The sequence below is a fragment of the Bombus impatiens genome, unplaced genomic scaffold (genome assembly GCF_000188095.3).
Source record: "Bombus impatiens unplaced genomic scaffold, BIMP_2.2 scf_0726, whole genome shotgun sequence".
In the NCBI taxonomy this organism is placed as follows: domain Eukaryota; kingdom Metazoa; phylum Arthropoda; class Insecta; order Hymenoptera; family Apidae; genus Bombus; species Bombus impatiens.
Window position 1 is genome coordinate 1 of NT_177145.1, and position 24,845 is coordinate 24,845.

At 43.6% G+C, this 24,845-nt stretch overlaps 1 protein-coding gene across 1 annotated transcript; it reads right to left on the reverse strand.

Moving 5' to 3' along the window:
- Positions 1-17: 17 nt before the first annotated feature.
- Positions 18-17,823, reverse strand: LOC100741316 (collagen alpha-1(III) chain-like; the record flags this gene model as incomplete). The annotated part of the gene is made up of 12 exons (XM_033322922.1): positions 17,757-17,823; positions 6,324-6,408; positions 5,061-5,827; positions 3,719-4,277; positions 2,963-3,601; positions 2,567-2,899; positions 2,396-2,503; positions 2,324-2,332; positions 2,144-2,242; positions 1,829-1,891; positions 343-1,792; positions 18-283 (listed from the first exon to the last, which is right to left on the reverse strand). Coding segments are annotated over exons 2-12 (4,360 nt in total), but the record flags the coding sequence as incomplete, so codon positions are not given.
- Between the last annotated feature and the right edge of the window lie 7,022 nt (positions 17,824-24,845).

Below are 24,845 nucleotides of genomic sequence, written 5' to 3' on the forward strand. Positions count from 1 at the left end.
AGGTGCAGTTTCACTACTCGGTGTCGTTGGTGTTTCGGGAGATTTGAGATGATTTGGTGTCCTGGGAGTTGGAGGATTACTGGCCGTAGCGTGTGTAGGAGGAGGTATAGTTTTACTATTGCGTGTCGCCCGCTTTTCAGTAGCCGTGAGATGACTTGGCGTCCTGGGAGTTGGAGGTTTACTGACTATACCCGATGTGGAAGGAGGTGCAGTTTCATTACTGTGTGTCGCTGGTGTTTCAGGAGTTTTGAAATGACTTGGCGCCCTGGGCGTTGGAGGTTTACTGGCCATATCAGGTGTGGGAGGAGATGTAGTTTCATTATCCTAGTGGGTACCGTTGACCCAGTAGTTTCGAGATGACCTGGAGTTCTGGGAGTCGGAGGTTTAGTGGCCATATCAGGTGTGGGAGGAGATGTAGTTTCATTACTGCGTGTCGCTGGTGTTTCAGGAGTTTTGAAATGACTTGGCGTCCTGGGCGTTGGAAGTTTACTGGCCATAGTAGGTGTAGGAAAAAGTATAGTTCTACTACTGCGTGTCGTCGGTTTTCCAGTATCTTTGAGATGAATTGGCGTCCTGGGAGTTGGAGGTTTAATGGCCATTGTGGGTGTGGCATGAGGTGTACTTTCTCTCCACGGTGTCGCTAGTGTTTCGGGAGATTTGAGATGACTTGGTGTCCTGGGAGTTGGTGCTTTACTGGCCATTGTGGCTGTAGGAGGAGGTATAGTTTTACTACTACGTGTCGTCAGTTTTCTAGTAGTTTTGAGATGACGTGGCGTCCTGGGAGTTGGGGGTTTACTGAGTATACTGGGTGTAGGAGGGAATCCAATTTCACTATTGGGTGTCGCTGGTGTTTCAGGACTTTCGGGATTACTTGGTGTCCTGGGAGTTGGAGGTTTACTGGTTGTATCAGGCGTACAAGGAGGTTCGCCGTCGGATGTCGCTTGTGTAACAGATGTTTCGGGAGAACTGGATGTGTTTGCAGTACCGGAGTCAGTTACAGATTCACCAGATGTGTCTGGAAAATCGTGTTCACTAGAAGTACTTGCAGTCTCGGATTCATTAGGTGTCCCGGAGGAGCCTGAATTATCTGGGTCATTATTAGTGCGTGGAGTGTCTGCAGTGTCGGGTTCACTAGAAGAGCCAGGAGTGTCTGCAGTGTCGGGTTCACTAGAAGAGCCAGGAGTGTCTGCAGTGTCGGGTTCACTAGAAGAGCCAGGAGTGTCTGCAGTGTCGGGTTCACTAGAAGAGCCAGGAGTTTGTGCTGTGTCGGGTTCACTAGAAGAGCCAGGAGTGTCTGCAGTGTCGGGTTCACTAGAAGAGCCAGGAGTGTCTGAAGTGTCAGATTCACTAGGAGTGTCAGTTATAGCGGTTGTTCCATTTCCACTACTTGGTGTTGCTGGTGTTTGAGGAGTTTCGTAATTACTTGGCGTGCTTGGAGTGCTGAGAGTGTTGGGTGCTTCTGTTATGATAGGTGTGGGTGTCGTACTAGTAATTTCGGGAGTGGTAGGACTTCCGAGGTATATGGGTGATCCTGAGGTGCTAGGTTGTCCGGATGAGTCAAACCATGCAGATGTGCTGGATGAGACAAGCCATGCTGGTGTACCGGGGGTACCGTTAGTGGCCGCAGTACCTGTGATGCCCGATGTTCCAGATATACCAGGAGTATCAGGTGTGCCGGGTAAGCCAGGAGTGCCTGGGGCACTAGGACTTCCTGGAATGCCAGGTGTGGCAGGAGTACCAGGTGTGCCGGTTGAGTCGGGAGTGTCTGGGGCACCAGGACTACCTGGAATGCTTGGAGTGTCTGAGTTTCCAGGTATGCCGGGTGTACCAGATGTGCCAGAAGTACCAGATGTGCCGGGTGAGCCAGGAGTGCCTGGTGCACCGGGACTTCCTGAAATGCCAGGTGTGGCAGGAGTACCAGGTGTGCCGGTTGCGCCGGGAGTGTCTGGGGCACCAGGACTACCTGGAATGCTTGGAGTGCCTGAGTTCCCAGGTATGTCGGGTGTACCAGGTGTGCCAGGAGTACCAGGTGTGCCGGGTGAGCCAGGAGTACCTGGGGCAGCAGGACTTCCCGGAATGCCAGGTGTGGCAGGAGTACCAGGTGTGCCGGTTGAGTCGGGAGTGTCTGGGGCACCAGGACTACCTGGAATGCTTGGAGTGCCTGAGTTTCCAGGTATGCCGGGTGTACCAGGTGTGCCAGGTGTACCAGATGTGCCAGATGTGCCAGGTGTACCAGGTGTGCCTGGTGTACCGGGTGTGCCAGATGTGCTCGCTGTGCCAGATGTGCCGGGTGTGCCGGGCGAGTCAGGAGTGCCTGGTGCACCGGGACTTCCTGAAATGCCAGGTGTGGCAGGAGTACCAGGTGTGCCGGTTGAGTCGGGAGTGTCTGGGGCACCAGGACTACCTGGAATGCTTGGAGTGCCTGAGTTTCCAGGTATGCCGGGTGTACCAGGTGTGCCAGGTGTACCAGATGTGCCAGATGTGCCAGGTGTACCAGGTGTGCCTGGTGTACCGGGTGTGCCAGATGTGCTCGCTGTGCCAGATGTGCCGGGTGTGCCGGGTGAACCGGGAGTGCCTGGGGCACCAGGACTTCCTGGAATGCCAGGTGTGGCAGGAGTACCAGGTGTGCCGGTTGAGTCGGGAGTGTCTGGGGCACCAGGACTACCTGGAATGCTTGGAGTGCCTGAGTTTCCAGGTATGCCGGGTGTACCAGGTGTGCCGGGTGTACCAGGTGTGCCAGGTGTACCAGGTGTGCCAGGTGTACCAGGTGTGCCAGGTGTACCAGATGTGCCAGGTGTACCAGATGTGCCTGGTGTACCGGGTGTGCCAGATGTGCTCGCTGTGCCAGATGTGCCGGGTGTGCCGGGCGAGTCAGGAGTGCCTGGTGCACCGGGACTTCCTGAAATGCCAGGTGTGGCAGGAGTACCAGGTGTGCCGGTTGCGCCGGGAGTGTCTGGGGCACCAGGACTACCTGGAATGCTTGGAGTGCCTGAGTTTCCAGGTATGCCGGGTGTACCAGGTGTGCCAGGTGTACCAGATGTGCCAGATGTGCCAGGTGTACCAGGTGTGCCTGGTGTACCGGGTGTGCCAGATGTGCTCGCTGTGCCAGATGTGCCGGGTGTGCCGGGCGAGTCAGGAGTGCCTGGTGCACCGGGACTTCCTGAAATGCCAGGTGTGGCAGGAGTACCAGGTGTGCCGGTTGCGCCAGGAGTGTCTGGGGCACCAGGACTACCTGGAATGCTTGGAGTGCCTGAGTTTCCAGGTATGCCGGGTGTACCAGGTGTGCCAAGAGTACCAGGTGTTCCGGGTGAGCCAGGAGTACCTGGGGCACCAGGACTTCCCGGAATGCCAGGTGTGGCAGGAGTACCGGGAGTGCCGGGTGAGCCAGGAGTGTGTGGGGCCCCAGGACTTGTTGGAACGCTAGAAGTGCCTGGGTTTCCTGATATACCGGGTGTGCCAGGTGTGCCAGCTGTGCCGGGTGTGCCAGGTGTGCCAGCTGTGCCGGGTGTGCCAGGTTTACCGGGTGTGCCAGATGTGCTCGCTGTGCCAGATGTGCCGGGTGTGCCGGGTGAACCGGGAGTGCCTGGGGCACCAGGACTTCCTGGAATGCCAGGTGTGGCAGGAGTACCAGGTGTGCCGGTTGAGTCGGGAGTTTCTGGGGCACCAGTACTGCCTGGAATGCTTGGAGTGCCTGAGTTTCCAGGTATGCCGGGTGTACCAGGTGTGCCAGGAGTACCAGGTGTGCCAGGAGTACCAGGTGTGCCGGTTGCGCCGGGAGTGTCTGGGGCACCAGGACTACCTGGAATGCTTGGAGTGCCTGAGTTTCCAGGTATGCCGGGTGTACCAGGTGTGCCAGGAGTACCAGGTGTGCCAGGAGTACCAGGTGTGCCGGTTGCGCCGGGAGTGTCTGGGGCACCAGGACTACCTGGAATGCTTGGAGTGCCTGAGTTTCCAGGTATGCCGGGTGTACCAGGTGTGCCAGGTGTACCAGATGTGCCAGATGTGCCAGGTGTACCAGGTGTGCCTGGTGTACCGGGTGTGCCAGATGTGCTCGCTGTGCCAGATGTGCTGGGTGTGCCGGGTGAGCCGGGAGTGCCTGGGGCACCAGGACTTCCTGGAATTCCAGGTGTGGCAGGAGTACCAGGTGTGCCGGTTGAGTCGGGGGTGTCTGGGGCACCAGGACTACCTGGAATGCTTGGAGTGCCTGAGTTTCCAGGTATGCCGGGTGTACCAGGTGTGTCAGGTGTACCAGGTGTGCCTGGAGTACCGGGTGTGCCAGATGTGCTCGCTGTGCCAGATGTGCTGGGTGTGCCGGGTGAGCCGGGAGTGCCTGGGGCACCAGGGCTTCCTGGAATGCCAGGTGTGGCAGGAGTACCAGGTGTGCCGGTTGAGTCGGGAGTTTCTGGGGCACCAGTACTGCCTGGAATGCTTGGAGTGCCTGAGTTTCCAGGTATGCCGGGTGTACCAGATGTGCCAGGTGTACCAGGTGTGCCAGGTGAGCCAGGAGTACCTGGGGCACCAGGACTACCTGGGATTCCAGGTGTGGCAGGAGTACCGGGAGCGCCGGGTGAGCCAGGAGTGTGTGGGGCCTCAGGACTTGCTGGAACGCTAGAAGTGCCTGGGTTTCCGGATATGCCGGGTGTGCCAGGTGTGCCAGCTGTGTCAGGTGTGCCAGGTTTACTGGGTGTGCCAGATGTGCTCGCTGTGCCAGATGTACCCGGTGTGCCAGATGTGCCCGGTGTGCCAGATGTGCCTGGTGTGCTAGATGTGCCAGGGGCACCAGAACTTCCTGGAGTGATAGGGGTGCCTACGCTCCCAGGTATGCCAGGTTTACCAGGAGCTCCTGAAGTGCCAGATGTAACAGGAGTTTCAGGGGTGCCAGGTATACCAGGAGTTCCAGAGGTGCTAGGTGTAACAGGAGTTCCCGAGACGCCAGGTGTACCTGAAGTGATGGAAGTTGTAGTAGATCCTAGACCGCCAGAAGTATCAGGGGTGCCATGTGTTCCCGGAGTGCCCGGAGTACCAGGTGTCCCCGGAGTGCCAGGGGTACCAGGTGTTGCCGCAGTACCGGGAGAAACAGGTTGTCCAGTAGTTTCTCCCGGCTGATCTGGTTTTCCTGTTTGACTAGTAGCGTCTCCAGGTTGTCCAGGGCTGCCTGTTCCGCTTGTCCATTGTCCATCATTATCGCCACTACCAGTAGCGGCTGTCCCTGATCCTTCCTTGCAATCTTCTCGTGATACAGCCCAAGGATGATTACATCCATGTATATCTGGATCCCAGACCGTACCAACTCCACATTCAAATTCATACTTTACTAAGTTTCCAGAACCTTCTTCAACGCATCTATAAAATTTTCTACAGTTATTCAAATCAGCAAAATATCCTTCTTGAACGCATCGTCCTCGACCTTGATCATTCTCTGGTTTTCCGCTTGTTGCAGAAAATTGGTTACTACTTGTTGATAAACTTGTGGTAGTAGTCTTCGAAGTTGTTCGCAGTATATCGTTTGTAACAGTTCCATTGGTCGCCCATGTTCCTGTTGTAGTCGGAGATGTCGTAGTCGAATTATTGTTGTTTATGATATTTCCACCACACTCTGGGCGATCGCTGTCGTTGGGGAGAGTACAGATGTTACCCCTGCGCATCGAGAATACTGTTCCAACACCGCACTCGAATTGAAAGATCTGCAGCGGTTTTCCGAATCCCCAATCGACACATCGGTAGAATCTTCTACAGTCGCTAGGATCGGCATGATATCCTACTTCAATGCACATGAAACCACTCGGTAGATGTGGCAAGGGCAGATGTATCGAGGGCAGACCTTTTGCTAAAATAATAGAAATGATTATAAATAATAATAGGCAGAAAATAGGTTTTGTAAATTCAAAGAAAATTTTACTCGATCGTTTGATACTTTTTACGTTTCTTTTGTGAAAAAAATTAACATTGGAATGTGGAATATTCGAGTCTGAATTCGCGATACGTAGACATAAAGAATTTTACATTAGTAAAGTTCTTTAAGTAAGTTTCCTTCGATGCAGTCAAGGCCACGCGTCTCGCGCGAAACCAGTTTGAAGACACAGCGGACAACAACGTTGCTGACTGAGATGACGGAGAAATAAAAATGATGGCAATGCACCATGGAATCGGTAAGCGTATCACGCGTCCGTGAGCCGCGCTGTAAATGGGCTTGTCAAGAAAATAGATAGTTCGTGCATCTCCTAAAAGGTCCTTCAAACCATTCATGCCAACTTCGACTGCGAACCGTGAATACTACAAACTAGTTTAAAGTTCAAATTTCGAATCAATGAAAAGGATCTTACCAATATCAGCTAACGTCGGCGAGATCAGCGCTATCAAAACGCCTAACGTATGTAGACTTGCCCACATGTTTTCGGTTCACCGTGTCTGAAAATGAAATAATTCATATCAATAAAATTGTTAGAAACCGATGTTAATTTTGTCGATTTCCTAGCGAAGAATCAACGGCGTTCATAAATTTAAATCCAGTGGCGTTTAAATCTCCATAGTTTTAACGGGATAGCCGAACATGACGTAGTCTACTTCGTTTTGTAGGGCGAGAGGCGTGGATTTCCTCGGTTGAAAATTTCGCATAAACCAGCAAAGATAAGCAGTCGAACAGTTACGTACTGCTTGGCACACGTCCAATCTTCCCCGACCGAAAGGATTCTAACTGTCCCTTGACCTTGGCTGGAATAATTCAAGCATCATCGATGGCTCAGGATCAAACGATTCTCATTTCGACCTCGATTTATTTCATCGTTCCACTCTTCGACAAAAATCCACGTGCTACAACAACAATTTCAATACCCTACCCATCGTGAATTCGCTTGTACAGTTACGTTAACGTTGATTTCCGACGCGCCTTTAATGATTTGACGCGATAGCTTTTTTTTACCGAGACCGTAAATCAGCGTCCATCGTGAATAGAATAAGGAAGACGAGAAGTGAATGAACCTTGTGTCTTCTTGGCTGTGCCGTACTATGATCTGCATCGCAAATTCCTTAATTCCCCATCGCGACCAATTCTTTCCATGCAGCCGTTGCATTGATTACTGCTATTAGCTAACAGTCTTTCGAATTGTTTATCATGTAACAGTACTCGAAATCCAAGTGTAAATCGTAAGATATTATAAAAACGTAGAAAATATATAATAATAATAAATATAATAAAATAGGAAACTTGATATAAATATAATTGAAAATGCAATAATACGAATGTAAAAAGTAAAATAAAGCGATAATGAGAAAAACATTACTTTTCGTATAACGCGCGTAATATATTTATAATGGATTTCTGCAGGTGTTTGTATACAGTCGAGGACAGAAGGAAGTTTGCAGGATAAAGGGTACAAAAAGGACGCTATAATTTTAGAAAAAACACTTGTAGTAACTGTCAAGAACAATTAAATGTAATGTAGTTATTATACGCAATTATGAATTTTGAACTTCCTTTTGCCCGCCATTGTTCTTTCTACTCTATCAAGCTCTAACAAACGAAAAATCTGGCAGCATTTTACGTTCGTCTCGAAAACCATTCATACAACGTGTCTATCGTAATAAAATTTCTTTGATAGAATCAACAAGGAGCGAAGCACTTTGTCTATGATTTTTAAACGTATCGATAACCTGTCAGACGATCGACAACGTTCGCTGACGACGCAGCTCCGCCTGTGAAATATATACGATTCTCGCGTGTAGGTGCAGATTGCGAATCAAGCTGTAGGTTGCTTTCTTTCCACTAAGCCGTAGGTAACCGACTTCCTCTCCTTTACATCGCGATAAACCGAAGAAACTGTCAACTTACACCGAGTCCCATCGTTTTAAACTTACGACTAGATAAATTTATGGAATAATGCATTCTGACAGAGGTCTATGCGCTTTGCAATCCCTCCGTGGAGAATATACAGTGGCTTACGAAGATATTTGAGGACTTTATCATAAAAAAATGATCACTTGCGAATTTCATAAGAAACCCGTATTTCTCTATAGCAAGTGTGCGAATATTTTCGCCAGACACTGTATATATTCCAATCCTTCGGTCGGTTATCCGTAGACGGAAGGATCGATATTTGAATCAAGATAAATCACTTCGAGGTTCAACGTCAGCGATTAGGTCTTGAAAGTTTCGCGTCGTTAATCATCCTGGCTATTTATTCGTTTCTGCTGCCCCTGTAGGACCTGCACCTATACGCAACGTGCAACACTCGCCGGATGAAGCAAGGCGCACTGGATCCAGTGCCATAAATACCACTCGCAGCGATCCTGCATAACAGAATAACGAATTGCATCGTACGCGACCTACGGCTGGTCGGGATGCACCGCGTACTACCGAGTACGTAGTCGTCGAAAGGAGGAACGATAAATTCTGACGGGCTGAAAGTTTTGGACGAAGGTGTTGGAGCAAGTAAGAGTCGTAGAAGGGGAGAAAGCTATGCGTCGAAAAGGTAAATCTAACCAGACCACGCACGGCACGCCGCTCTGTTGTCCTTTCTCCTCGTTGGTTAGAGTGGGAAGAGGATTGCATGAACTGCAAGTGACATAACTTGAGAATGCGGCTTCTCCATGTTCACTGTGGAATGGGAGAAGAGGAGAGAGTGCGGTGACATAACGTCGACAGCGTCAATGTCAGTGTTGGTGATCGTGACATTGGAGCGCACTCGGTTGAACCGAAATAGGAACTGGTTTGTGAGATGTTGTGTCACATGGAAGCCGTTTATCACACTATGATAAATCGCGTGCTATTAATTAACTCTGTCGAGTTAAACGACACGCCCCGGAAGCGTAAATTTGGGTCAATTACCTTAGCGTAAAATAAAATTTGGAGAATTTGTCGTGTATTTCAACTGTCAAAGATATCAAAGGCCGGGGATGTTTATGCATTTGTGTGAAATTTACATGCACATAGAGAAACCTATAGAATGCACATAATATTCAAAATTGTGTAAGATATTCAAAGTATAATACTCGTTATGAAGTATAGTTTAGTAACCGAAATAGATCTCTCTTTAGCCATCTTGATAAAAAAGACCGAATTTGCATAAGTATCCCTACACGATGCAAGGATTATATATTTTCTATAATTTTCTATGATATCTATCTATTTCTATGATAATGAACAATTCTCCATTTTATTAAACGATCTCTCTTCCAACGACTGACAACTTCGATCAACGAAACAGATAGTATTATATAATGAAACGATGAATTTTAAGGGGAAATTTCGATGCAGCCGAGACGACGATTTTATGAATACGATATTTTAAGATATCCAAGTGAAACGAGTAGGTCGGGGATTTGTGTCGTCGGTGATCCACTTGCCATTCGATTTACCGCAAATGGCCCGTGCGATTTGGGCGAAGAACCTTTCCTCGTTGAATGAAACATTTCGTGCGGCGAGGGTTCAGGCCCCGTTTGCACGAGATCCGTGCTTTGAATACGAATTGGTCGCATCCCGTATAGACGATGTTCCCAATCCCTCGAGAGTCGCGCGAAAAACAGAAGGATTACGTTTCGAGAGCCGCATTTCAAGCAACTTCATCGGAAGACCAAATGCTCCAGAATCGATGAAGAAGAATTCGTCTGAAACTTTTTGAACGTTCCCGTGATCGAAGCAATTACATCTTTCGAAGAAAGTTTCCCGATCGGTCGGTGCGGTTTGGCGACGAAGAATCATATGGTTGCGGAACATAGAATCCACTGAACTAACACATCTGCTGCTATCGATGCGTACGTTGCGTCGAGGCAATTATTTCAATTTATAATATGGTACGTTGCAATTGTTAAGTTTACGCTACTTATACAGCATGTCTTAGATTTTAACGGTCTAATCTTTTTTGGTATATTCTACGGATCTAAATGAGGGAAGAATGTTGTATAAACATAGGTGGTTTAAGATGTTACAGAAATTTATGCCAAAAACACGAAATACAAAGGGAACGGTGAAGAATTTGCGATTATTGCGATGTAACGTAGATGTTACTATTTGATGTTGTCAATGATCTCAAAGCTAATATCTGCCAGTACCATCGGTAAGTTGCTCGACTATCTAGCGAAATGCCCCGACTGTTTACGCAGATACGCACTTTGTTTACTACTTCCGCAATTAGCTGTAGACCGACATAAATATCGCTGATCCATTTCTATATTGTATCGCGATAACCTAATCGCAAGCTCTTTACTGTTTCCCTCGTATTTCATTTTCTTGTCATATCTCCTTTATCACATCTTACGAGATCTATGTTTATGTAACATCTTTTCCTATTTGGACCCGTAGATTGCAAATCTTTACGTGCTTGTGAGAAATTAAAGGGTAAAAGAATATATAAAAATATCCATATTCCTTGCTTGACTTCGTAAAACGATAAATTTCCATAAATATTCACAGTCTAGGCATTATTAACTAAAATAAAGACACTTCTGACGAGAAAGATACGCGGTTTAAAAAATGATGTAACTCTAGTTTCATAGCGGTCGATGTAGTACACTATATATCTATCACACATATTATATATCATAGAACTTTGTTACAAATCAATTTGACTTACCTTATCAACTTCTAAACTCGGAAAACCTTGCAAAACAAACTAATAATTGTTAAATAAGCAAAACGTTTGACGTGTTGTCATTCAGTAATTTATAACTGGATTAATCGTTTCTCGTTAACAATGCATCGACAGCAACTAATAGCTACTTAGGTTGCCAATATGCAAACACACGTGTAACTGCATAAATAAACAGTTAAGTCGAAACTACGCAACTGCGTAAAGAAGCGTAAGATAACGACAGGTCATTAAGAAGTTGCACGACTTATTTATAAAACGTTTCCAGCCACTCTGCCACCTGCTGTTGTTGGTTGTAAGTGGAATAAGAGAGCTCGAAGAAGACTCGAAACGTTTCAAGGACGAGCTGCATCTTCGAGTATTCTCTGGACCAATTAACTTGGCTTTCAAAGTACATTTTAGTTACAAAGATTGCAAGGTTGCCGAATTATAGACTGCATACGTGCATCTTATGAAAACTAATTCGGGGTTCTGTCTTTCGAGAACGATTTTTGAATATTCATAGGAATTTCGTGTAGCTCTTTTGATGGACACTTTGAAATAACCTAAGAGGTACCTTTCGCGAAGAGGCAAACAACTCGAAACGTATCATTAATAGTACATCTTCTCGCCGGGCCTGTGATTTAACGGTTTCACGGGCCAAAGGCACCCGGAAGCTAAAACATTTCGAATTCCAACCATCGAGGTAACGATCTAATCGATACTTTCTCGAGTGAGTTTAAAAAAATGTAAGCACGAGTGTACTTGAATAAATAAGAAAATCGTTGAAACGAAGATGACACTTGGCGCAATCTCTCGTGTAATTTCGATTTCATTGATTGCCACTCTCTTCCCTTTCTCGTTGCTTTCTTTCAACGAAGAAAATATATTTGCAACGTGAACATGGCGTGCCAATTTCCTGATAAAAATCACGGACGCTAATAGCGGCAGAAAATGCAGATACGTAATTATGTGCTCGAAACGCATGACCTCGAATTAAAGTCAATTGTCTAATAAATCGCGGCTCGCAATTCAAGAAATCGACGTGTACATCGACGTTAGTCGTATCGTTATCCTTACGGATAATTCGCGCGTGAGAATTAGAAAAATCGAGGGAAAATTACTAATTGACCGAGACGAGATGTAGAAAACCGTCCTTTGTCGTCCTTTATGTCCAATCGAATAAACGTATATCGCTGATAGTAATCATTGCAGAGAGCAAAGGTGTTTCGTGGAATTTTACCGTGGATCAAACTGGATATTCGTTGAAACGGATCGGTATCCGTAAGTTCTAGAAGATCGTAAGATGTAAGAACGAAGTCCTTGAAGACGTTGGGATGACCAGTTTGATCGAACCAGTTCTTGATCTGAACGGAAACCGACGACCGATCTCTTCTTCGAAGCTATAAATGCCGTAGTTCGAAAGCGAAATTCTTGGCGTGGAATTGCACCGTTTGTCGCAACCATCCAGTTTGCCGTTCGATAGAGAGGAAAGTTCGATAAAAGATCGAAAAGAAAACACGTGTACGGGAGATAAAAAAGGAAAAAAGAACGACAAGCGCGTGGAATTCTAAGTGTACGAAAGCGAAGAAGCTGTCGCTCGCTGTATATTTCATAGAACCAGTTTGTAAACGGCCGAAGGAACGCGGATAAATAATAGAGAAGCTATTAAGAGGATAGAACGGATCCTGACGAAGAAGCAGCACCGATGCGAGCCGGTGCAGTGAACCTAAACTGTTATTATGGTATCCTCGCTGCAATAAGAGCAGCCTTGCCATGGAAAGTCGCAAGGTCGTCTCTTCTCCCACCAATTCCACGATTTCCCTCTCTTTCACATCCTCGTCGATGCACAATGGTGTTAGAATCAGAGTGGTGATTAAATCATGGCACTCGTTTCGAGAACCTGACGGTCGTACCATCGAATTTCTCAGTCTAATACGTCTGGCCTGGAATGATCACATTCCACCTAACAGAACTTTTCACAGTTCAACCAACCTACTTCTACGAACGAAACAGAAAGTCGATCGAAATTCCTTTATAATTATCGTAACGACAACGATTGGAAGTAGAGATTCTTCTTTATCGATCTAAGTCTGACCTGCGACGATCATATTCTACTTAGCCGAACTATCCGTTTTAAACGAATCTATTTTCACAAAAGACATGAAAGATCGATCGAGCTTCCTTTCTATTCATCGTAACGATAACAACTGAAAACAGAGATTCCATTTTCTTCCATTAACAGCCTGATGAGTCTGACATAGAACGGATAGAACATTCTACTTAACCGAGTTCTCTATTATTCGACCAATTTATTTCCACGAAAGACGATTGAGTTTCAAAAAAAATCGATCGAAAGCAAAGACGCTTCTTATATTCAACGAGATTTATCGCCTCGACGTCTGACCCGAAACGACCACTTTGTACTCAACCAGCTTCTCCATTTTCCAATGAAATGGGTGTTTTCACGAGAGACACAGAAGAATGGATGAAGATTCTTTTCTAATCAACGATAACGATATCAAACGGAAGCAGAGACTCTTCTTTCTTATACTCGTCGAAACGAATGAAAGCCGATCAACGGTATTCAGCGTCGGTGACTTGCGACGCGCGAAAAACAAAACACCTTTCAAACTCGCCACGGCAAACGCGTCTGTTGCCGAAGGTAATCGTATCCACGGCGGCTCGCAATTAAAGGGATACTTGTAAATTGCACGTGCAAGCCTTCCCACACGAGCCGCTTACACCGTCCTCTTCATTTTTTCATTATCTCCCTTATTTGCGACCGCAATCCACCTTCCAACGCTAACCGTACATTTATCATGCATCGCATGCGGACCTCACCGAGGTTCAAGGCTCCGCGGATGCCTGTCCACCGAGAAAATGAGAAATCCTGTCGAGATATTAACGTCGACGTAAATAGAGCGTAATTACAGCCGAGTGAATCAATGAGAGAGAGAGAGAGAGAGAGAGAGAGAGAGAGAGAACGTCGATCATAAAACATGGCCCTTGTTTGGAACTATTAATAAATAACAGCTATCCTTAAACGATTTGTTGCATAAAGTAGCTCAATGTAAAACTAATTGAATTTCCTTCCTCGAAGCATGAATCTGTTGTTGATATCGTTGTCGATGTTCTCTCCACGCTATCGATGTTTCCCACTTTCCTGAGAATTTATTAATGGCGATTCCTCTATTCTGAATAATAGTTATACAACGTGGCAGGTGTCGGTTACTATTCAGGTTAATTAAAGGACATTGAAAACAGCGGCGTTCTCGAGGAGATCGTTTAGTATAATCGTAATTGCAGCCGGTGCCACAGCAGTGGCAGCGTTGAATAGATTCGTTCTTTACAAGGAGAACATCATTGAATAATAGCGTGAGTCAGTGCGCGGGATTTTTCTTTTGTCGATGGAAAATCGGCTTTTAATCGGAATTCTGGAATCTTTCAAGGTCGTGATTCAATTAAATCTCCGATCGTTTAAGTCTCGTTAATAATGGAAAGTATGCCGCCACAGATTCCTTGTTACGAGAAATCATGCTTTTTAATCACTTTTGTCATTTTATCGCATCGCGTACGACATTCTATCTTGAAATTTATACGGATGTGGCAAGTTGGACGAGAAAGGGAACTGCGAAAGCCTTAAGCGATTCGTCGATTAAGCAACGAGCGAAATAACGCGCTCCAGCTTTCTTGGCGTCGCGATTCATTTTTAATCGGCCTCTCGTTGCACCTGACAATGAAATAAACTCGTCGACGCGAGAAAAACTCCACTCTCCGGCTCGTGAACCGTGTCTGGTGGAATGTCCTTCGCGGATACCTAGTTTTTATCGCGAACCCGGGAAGAATGGATCGTTAAAGCGAGTGAAAAAGCATCGCGTGCATCCGTATCTTGTGCATAATGCATTTTACTTATTGCACCTTGCGACTCTGTATTCTGTTCAGAGTTACGTACCCCATATAATATCATGATCAATTGAAGGAACACGAGTGACGACAGGTACACGAAAGCGAAATTCGCCGACGCTTTTTAACCCTCTCGCTGCGGAACTTTTCGAGCTGCAAGTATCTTTGATATTCGAAGCAATTTTTCTTTGCACAAAGGTGAATATGCGCGCGAATGTTTACATTACGACTTGTATAACTTGTTATGGTGTAATGCCATGGTGTAGGGGATTGGAAAAAGAAGTTTAAGAATTTATGAGATCGTAACACTATTATCGAGAACTGTCAATTAATACGACGGAGTACTTTGATTAAATCTTCTTGATCGTCTGACTTTTGAATTGTTTGAACTTCCTACTATGCAAACACCTCAAATTTGACTCCATTTATCATCCGTAAATAGCAGAATAGACTTATGACAACGAATAGAAAATATACAGTCAGAAACGAAAACAAATGACAGGTAGAGGAAATACGTATCGATGAAGTTTCGTTAAATACAGCTTGTTTGAAATAAGGATAAAAAGATTAATTAGAATTATTTCCCAAAATAATCTATGTATCGTAAGGATATACAATAAATAAATCTTTAAGTACATAATGTTGATACTATTTCGATTAAACTCCACTGATGTCTATGTACTTCCACCATATGTTCGCTTAACTTTGTCCCAGACTTTGTATCGTACGCGAAAAGGAAATGTAAAATCTGGCAGAAAAATGTTTCATTCCAAAGGTAAAGAAGAACGTGAATGCGTTTTGTAGCCACGTTACGTATATATATATAGAAATCTTAATAGCGAAAGGGATAACTCAAGCTGAAAATTCAAGAACGCGCGTAACCTTCGTAATATGCACTCGATGATTATCTTACGAAGCACACGTCGTATTAATCGCTTCCTTCTTATCTATATTCAATAGCTCTTAGCCGATTACTCTAGGTCCAAAAATATTTTTTGGCAGCCTTGCTAAAACGCTCCATTTACGGGTACGCGAAGACCATGACGAAGCAATGTCGGGGACAAGCTGCAAGTTGCATCGTAGTGTGGTATCCGTACGAATGATTCAATGCCAAGATCGACGAATCGGTTCCCAACTGGTTAAGCGGAATGCATGGCCGATCCAAAAACAGCTCGCGATTTTCGGCTAACCGATGCGATGAGAATCGTTAATCGAGCTGAGAATTTTCGGCCAGCACACGTTCGTTCACTCGACACGTTGTAACTTTGTAAATCGTGTCAGCTAACCCGGTAAAACAGTTACGTGACTCTAGCGATTGTATAAAGCGCACGATGCCGATTTTCGACGATTTCGAACGAGCGTGCGATTATTAGGAAAGAAATCTGTGATTCTGATCTTCGACGATCTTTCAATCATTTTAAACGATCAACGTGTTTTTGTTTTCATTTTATATCGCTTTTATCGTCGACAAATTTCTTTAGTTTAAATTCCCGTTTCCGTAAATAGCAGTTTCCTGTTTAATTTTCCGTTTCCAGCGCACAGTGCTATTTCTCAAAACATTAAAGAATTCTTTTATTTATTAAACCAAGTGCAAAGATCTGATAAGAGAGGCAGGAAACTAAAATATTATAATTAGTCTGCGGATATTTATGCGGATTCATATTTTTTTACAAAGACTCTAAAAAGAAGCTAAGTAGATCTTTGTTTCATCTACATATAGTAATAGATGCAAAATTTGCATCTCTGTATATTGTTGCGCATTATACGCATTTTTGCATTTTTGAATGTCCCATAAGTGCATAAATATTCGCAAACTAATTATCATTATCTAACAAGTGCGTGAGAACAAGTTTGGGAACTGAAAGATTTTGCATAAGTTTCGATGTTAAAATATGGAAAGCACAGTCTCGTGATATTTTCGCAGAAAATCGAAACGATCTAGATAATAATGACACCATAGAATAGTGAAATCGTTGATAGAAATATAGGCTACAAACGTATTTCAGATCGAGCTATCTTATACTGTCGATGTTTCCCTTGATAAAATACCGTATGGTTTATCATTTTATTTGCGCTGTAGTGGAAAACAACTGCGAACACAATAGCAGCCGGTAAAGTGCATATTCAACATCGTATTCGCATCGGTTTTAATTTATTAAAACCTGTACTGCAGTTGCTCTAATCTCTTACATCAATATAGTGATTGTATGTAGAAAACGATATTAAACATAGTAGTACAAGGAGTATTTTGATTTTGAAATCCAACCACGTATTACAGAGAGTTCAAGATCCGGAAAGAACAATAATTTCTGAATCAACACGGTCGGAAAATAATAATAAATCATCAATATCGACGATGAACATCGGAGAGATAATTATTTCGAATTCCGAAAAATGTAAATATATTTCTCTTATAAAAGAGCATTTACAGATTCACAGTTTCTAAGAAGCAAAAAAGATAAGCTTACTATTCACACTGTTACTCTAATTTATTCATGAAGCCATTCGTAAAATGCATTACGGTCGATATAAATGACGTCATTACGGAGTAGCATTTGGTAACCAAAAAGATTGCTCAAATGTAATTACAAGATCACGTTACCGAGCAACGTGTTAATGCGTTGCTACGTCCGTTCAGAAGTCGATGTCTTCATCCACCTTCCTTTCATCGAATTGAAAGCCGCGTATTAATTAAACAGCGCGTCGAAGTTTAACAATGATATATGCAAGGACTCGATGTTAGAACGTATGGTGCACTGCATTGATCCTAATAAATTTTGACGTCATCGATACAAAATTATTACGACACTTAAAAAAAAAAAAATAGCTAAATGCGCGAACGGGTAAACGACGAGAAACTAACGTCGGTTATTGAATGTATCGTAATTCGAAAGACGCGTACGAAATCTATTCACAGATCTATGATTCAAATTCGTGGCAAAAAATCGAGACAGCTAATCTGTTTTCCAACGACGAGTCGAGTATCGACTAGTATTTTGAACACAATCACGTCGTAAGATTTACACTCGTAAATCCGTAAGTTCACTCGAGAAACAGGAAGACAACAAGGTTTCGGCGAAAACGTTTCTGTTTGCCGAGAAATTATCTTGTCACCGGGAAACAGAAAACACCGTAGAACTCACTGTCAACGTAACACTTTCAGCAGGTCCGAAATAGATCACTCACGTCACGACATATCTCGACATAATGGTCTTCTAAAATCGAGTTGTAAATTTTCGTGGGCGTTTGCAAGGTTCCGATGGGCCCAGAAAGGATCAACTTACTCACCTTTTTGCGTAGGATCAACGATGACTTCCCTTTTAATTCGTACGGGTCCTCCTCATCTCGCTATTGCCTTCCGATTTCCAAAACGTCGAGATTTCCTCAAGTTACGTTAAAGACAGCCACGATCTTGCATGAACCGCAAGATGCTCGTAAGCGACGCGAGCCCGGCGTGTTTTCAGGAACTATTCTGGAAATCGGTTGCCGATCGTGGCACGTTCTCGAGAGGGAGTAAGTCCTGAGGACGCGGATGGCTCCTACTTATAAAGACTTGGCCAAGTCTTGGCTCTCCAATTGGCTTCCACGTGTGTGCTCAACGTCTACGTAAGTCGGTACCCTCCGCACGTGCGTACGTATGCGTGGCTGCGAGTGTACACAAGAAGGAATCGTGCCTTCGTCCAGGTGGAAGGGGGCACAAACCGTGTTCCGATCGTTACACGTTCAATGCTGTTACACATTACACGAAGCAAATACCGAATCGAGCACCGGATCGCGCCTTCGACCAAATTCACTCGTTTCTATGTTAGATCGCTTACCGTTGTGAGTTTTCATGATCTATGAACGATCGTCGGAATTTAAATGATCATCTGACTGACAGGAGGCTAATTTCCCTTTCATAACTGTAGTTCACAGAGCGGTTGTACATCGCTTAAAATAATTTGAAAATTGTTCTCCTTGCCATCTCTTTCTTCGTTTCTACATCTAATCCTTGTATATATTTTTCTAATTCCTTTTGGACAACTTAATAATTTTGTAGTAATTGTTTTGAAGTTAATCTTTATTACCGGTATCTGTCAGTTATCCGAATGAAGGTATGATTGATAGAAAAAGAATTTTTTTTTGACAGTTGTTTTTCGTATATTTACATACATTTCCTTCAAATAATTAGACGATTATCCTCCTTGTTATCAACATATTTGTATCTAATTTCTGTGTATATTTCTATACGTGTATTGAAAAGATCGTCTTAAAGTCAACTGTTATCACAGTATCTATTAGGTCTAGAGAAATTCTTTACTTCTGTCCATTTGGTCCATGCAAGAGAAACGTTTATAGTAGCGACTAATACTTTCAAGATCAATTTAAATTTGTAGATTGCATGACGAATGAAGATGTGGTTGAGCCGAGGTGAATATTTTTTCAGCAGCCGCAGTTCGTACAAAAGTTATATAAATTTGTAGAATTTGTAAAATGGAATAACAAATGAGAATGGATTTCCTTTGGCAGTTGTAGATCATAAAGAAATTGTAATCCTGTAGTATTCGTTCGAAAAAAACACACATAAGCAGATAATAGTTTCTATCGCAAATCATACGAATATAATGAGGCGTCGGTTTATCCTGGAGCAGCAAAGAGTCAATGGTCTCTATTGTATCGATCTTTGTACAATCCTACAGAACAGGTTTTGCTCGATGTTATATATTACGTCTAGTGAGTGGAGATTCCTTGAAGATACTTCAATTAAAACATTTCACGAAAGTATTCTCAATCCTTGTCAGGCAAGTATTCTTACAAACGCAAACAAATTATCTTTAGCATGCGTTTCCGCGAACTAATTCTATTTTCGCCGAAACTAGCAAGTTGCAGGTCCAAACGTGGAAATATGATAAATATGATAAGACGTATCGCGTTTGGTTTATTGTTAGCGCATAAAGTTTAATGGCATCATATTGAAATTTTATATCACTTTAGCCTAAATACGTCAGCATCATTAATAAGCTGGCATTCCTATTGTACCAAGAAACATGCTGCACGAATTCTGGCCAATTTAATGATATTAAACGCATAATTGTGCAGGTGATTATGACAGTGGCGTATGTCATATATTTCTCGTTCCGTTTGACGCACGAACTAAATTCTATTTAACGACACAACAACCAACTTAATCCAACGGTTCAATTTTTACTAATTTGTCAAGATGATTTCGGATTATTACAATGTAAATAGACGCGATATAAATGAACGATAAACTCATCGTTTTTACATTCTTAACTCGGACCACTTTCATAATCACCGGCTCAATTATGAACGCGAATAAATTTTATGAATCGGCGAAGTAACTTTCTCAGCCCCTGATCAAAACCTAAAAAATCTAAAAAATTTCACACGTAAGGTATACAACATTGCATTGTTACCTAGCATATATGTTACCTAAGGTATATAACTGACAGCTTGTAATTAGATTGTATACCGAAGAGTAAATAAAGTAAATAAATACTCTCAATCAATGACAAACTTAACATAACGTTTAATATAACTATGATTATTCTGTTTACTTTCAAAGATTTTGGAATGATTTTGCATAAACAGGACATAAACCTGTAATCTTGGAAGATCCCAACTGCCGTGTTCTTATTCTTAACGGTTCGAGAATTAGCACACTTTTCGCAGGTAAACTGTGTTTACAATGATAAGCGACGTGAAACGGAATCTGGTTATAAATCAATGACGACAAGGAGCAGAGTCTGTCTGATCGTTGCAAATCACGCTCGTACGTCCTTGCTGGGTTTGCACGACGGCGATGTTCCTCTTCTTTCTACGTTATAGCACATGCACGTTACTTTTACACATGACCGCCCGGCAACAGGTTCCGCTATTAATATCTCGATCGGCATACGATCTGAGGATAAAAGAAAAAAATAAGAAGAAGAAGACGGTCCCTGCCGAACATTGTCCTACAGATCGTCGTTTTGCGCCCGTGATCACCTGCAGATCGTCGAGACGAGAACAATATTTAATTTGTCAATGTCAGATAGTCGGCTGATAACAATGAAAAATTCTTATATACGACGAGACGTAAATAATTTTCTTGTTTTTGACGAAGATACATCACGTGAAAAGCCTTTTTCTCCGAAATTCTTCGTAATCAGATCAGATCCGATGCAATCACATTTGTTAGTCTTCGGTAATATTATGTTAGCGTTTCGTCATAACCTGTTCGTGCAAATTTATTCGAGGATTTTAAGGAATTGCGGAGAGTTGCAATGTACATTCATTTTCAGCTGAAATATGAACTTAGGAGGATGGTGCGACGCTGCTAGGAGCATTAGTTATTCTTGAAGATTTAATCGGTAAATATGATGTCGGAGAAAGTATATTTCACGCATTATGTAGTTTGTACTAGCAATAAATTGAGACACCCGCAACAGAGATCGTTTTCATAGCTGTTTTGGATTTTAATAGTACGTTTAGATCTTTATAAAATTAGTTAATGAAGGAAGAATGATATCTAGAATCAGGGTCGAGGAGAAGAATGCTTCGATAAAATGAAAAATTCCACAACGACAAGATAAAAAAATACCTAAATATGTGGAAGACAATCATAAGTACAAAGACAACGAAATAAAAATTTGATAAGTTCGCCGGTTGGTTTCCTGATTTTGATATTGCGTGATACGTTAATACAACCCGATCAAAAAGGGAAGATCTTTCCCAAACATTTAATAAATCCACGAGATTCTGGAACCAGCCAATGATATAATTAGTCTGAAGACCAAACCTAATAAACCATTCGGAGCGATTAAAATAGTCGCAAGAATATTGCAATATTGAAAATATCGAATTTGAAATGATCCAATTCCAAAGTCAATTAGTTCAATCTAAGATTTTTTCGTACTACCTTAGAAACTAATTAAATAGAAGTGCCTACTAGACCCTAGTCGATCTCTCTGGTTTCGAAGAAATACGAAGAAACCAGCTCAACACCCGAATATTCAATCTTCGCGATAAAAAGCTTGACTTTCTCAAACGCGCGCGATATGAAATTCACTGAACCATTATTGCTTAACGAAACACATATTCTAAACATCTCCGGCTCGTTCTTCCAGTGCAACGCGTGGTTTATTACCTCACCGATTGTTATCCAAATTATAGGTTTCAGAAGAAGGGTCAACGCTTCTTAACGAGCAGTTCGTCGAACTCTGAATCCGTAGATAAAATTGCTAGGCGACGAGAAGCCGGAAGGGAAGATAGAAGGAAGAAAGAAAGGAAGAAAGAGAGGGACGTATCGATCGCAATTTTCGGTGAAAAGGCTTGCATTCCGTCGCGTTTGCTCGGCAGGGTCAGGGGCCGTCGATTATCAGCAATTATCAGCGATTGTTCTCGCGTGTTCGTTCCACGCGAATTCCGGAATAACGAAGCGGCCCGTGGGAATTTCGCCGTGCATTCGCCGTTTCCTTCTTTTTCCTTCCACCGTGCAAGGATGCTCGTGGACAACAACGCCTTGTCGGTGGAGAAACGATAGAAGCATTGAACTTACTGGTTAGAGAAACCTCGAGGGACCAACGCGCAGTATAACATAGGTTTCTGCTGCTTGGTGGTAACAGTATAACATAATAAATGTACTGTGGTAAACGGAACCCTTAACTGAAGATCCTCGTTCCTTGCGTCGTTGTTATTTTGAAGCAACAGGGCTGCTGTAAACGTCTCCTGGTAATATGCGATTATGGGATTGCGTGCGAGAGACGTACGCGTAACTTTAATCTGCTCTCAGTTTTATTACCTGGTCATTTAATTCGATGGATAGATATCGAGAAATATCAAATGTTTGGAAGAGGACTCGCGTGGATTTTCGAGGCAGTAACTTTCTTTTTTTAATGGTTTTCATAACGGAATTAGGTAACGGGATGTTTTCAAATATCGCGAGGCACATTAATTTTGCCACGTATTTCACGGAGCGAACGTTTGTCGATCGATAGAGAACGAAGTTCTTTGAGGATGCTGGCCTTTTCGAATGCAAACGATTCCGTAGGAGTTAGCTGTTAATTGTATCAGCGTGTTAAAGGAGCGAGCGAAGAACAGAATGGCCTGCGGCGTGGAAACACGAGTAGAAAACTAGGTAGTAGAATACGGTTGCAATGGGCAGACACAGAGGGTCGGCGCATCAGCGTGCATACAGAAAATATACGATCGCAGCGAAAGGAAGTACAATGGACCGTATTTCAGGTCTCTGTAACCATAAATGTTCGAAAGGAAAAATCTGCGCGACTGTGTCCGAGCGATTATAGCTGTCGTTTTACGTTGGATTCCAGTAAGGGAGGAGGCGATTCATTCCACGGAAAAGTCTGTGAATTAACGAGCAGCGGAATAAAGCGCGGAAGTGCGGCTCCTTGGACCGGGCCCCGTGTACCAGGCCTGATCCATGAATTATTCCGCTACGAACGACTAACTCGATTCTCCTGTCTTGCAGATTTTTCCATCAGAAAGGGATAGAACTCACCGAGACGGGGTTTGTAATCTCTATTTAGAGACAGCCGACCAGTCTTTGTTGGAATTTCCATTCTAACCGTTGCATCCGACTCGTTCAATTTTCTTGCTTATCGATTCACTTAGCCGACAACGTTTCTATTTTTATTCCACCGTATTAAACCCTGATAAAAATACCATACCGCCCCGTTTATTTGTTCGTTAAGCTTTCTTTCACTTTTGCTCGACTCCACGTTTCTTCTGCTACAAAGAGGAAAAGAAGAAGATGGCGGGCACGATTCAGAAGACCGGAGAGGCAGCAGAGGCGCCAGGCGAGAAAGTGAACAGGGTGCTGCACCTGTTACCACCTTACCGTGCCCGAGCATCGGACGAATAATGACGAGGAATAATAAAGATCGCCCATGAATCCTCCTTGCGTTTCCTTTTTGTCTTTTCTCCGGCACCGGCCGGATAGGGAGCGCAAACGAGAGGGAACCCTTGCTTGGAAGTCTTCGAAACCGGGCGCAACCTATAAATAACCAACCGCCTCTTTGCATCTCTTTGCGCTTCTTTTCTTTCTCTTCTCTTCCCATTCCAGCGCGCACCTCCGACGCACACGTTTTCGCGTTCAGAGACCCCGTAATTCAGGTTCCTTCGCACGTACGCGCGTACAATCGGCGCAATTAATGTCTCCGACGAGAAAGCCCTCCGCTGTATTAGTTGGAAAAATATATTCAAACGCGGAGGATAAACGCGCTTCTTTTCTTTAGGAATCTCTTCGGTCATTCGATTTAATTCGACGCGGATCGCTACGTTTATTTTGATTCGTTGCTCGCGGATGAACGAGCTTGGAAGAAATGGACAAATTTACTCGCGTTGTTTGCGTCGAGACAGATTTTGACATATTTGCGAAAAAGTCTGTTTTTCCCTGGAAAGTTTACCCTGGAAAAATGGACCGGAAAATTTACGAAACGTCGGGATAAAACGCAACGCACACTCCGTTTATCCGAACGGATATGGAATGAATTGGAAATCTCATTTAATATTTTTCCGGTTGGATGAACTGAATTTTTGCTGGTGTCATTCGACTTACAGTGGGGGAAGAAAGAAAGTGTACTGAAATAAGAAGATACATCATAATTTTACAAAATGGATTTGTACCACAGAAACCGCGAATCTAACGGTACACGTAATATACATAGTATACGTGTGATAAGAACATTTGCACAAAAGTGACTAAAATAGTACATCAATTTTAAGCTCTTTTTTATCCGTCACTGTATCTGAACATTAGCTTCTATTATGCGAAGATAATAGATAAAGAAGAAAGTTGGTAAACTTCTATTATGAAGTCCAACGGTATAAACTGTGTGTCCTTTGATAAGGCCAGATAAATAGAATTTTATACTATACTAACAACACGATTGAAACTCGAAGAGTTACACTTCATCTAATCATCGTGAGAGTTCAAGATCTAGGGAACTTTTTGCTTTTCTTGGTTTTGTTAATTTTCGTGCAGCAACACTTGTGAATCGAGCATCGTGCTGCTTGGAAATATCGTTTAATCGCGATGTAACCGGATGAGGTTCGAAAGCCTTTCTGGGTAAGACGAAAAACCACAGGGCCCGCGTCAAAGGTATGTTTAAGTGGAGGTTGCTCGTTCAAATTCATTACGGGGGCCGATTATTTATTAGCCCAGATCGCAGGGTGAAAACGCGGCGGTTTAATGCGAGGTTTAAGGCAGAGAGCGAGCTTTATCAATTTCCTCGAATTAAGGGGAATCACGATGCGATATACTTCTCGAAGGCGAATAACGTCCAAGGGAAGCAGCCGTGAACAGATAATGACTTGCACACGTCTTTTAAAGACGCTCCAAAGAGGATCGTACGACAGATTAATAACCATCGAGGA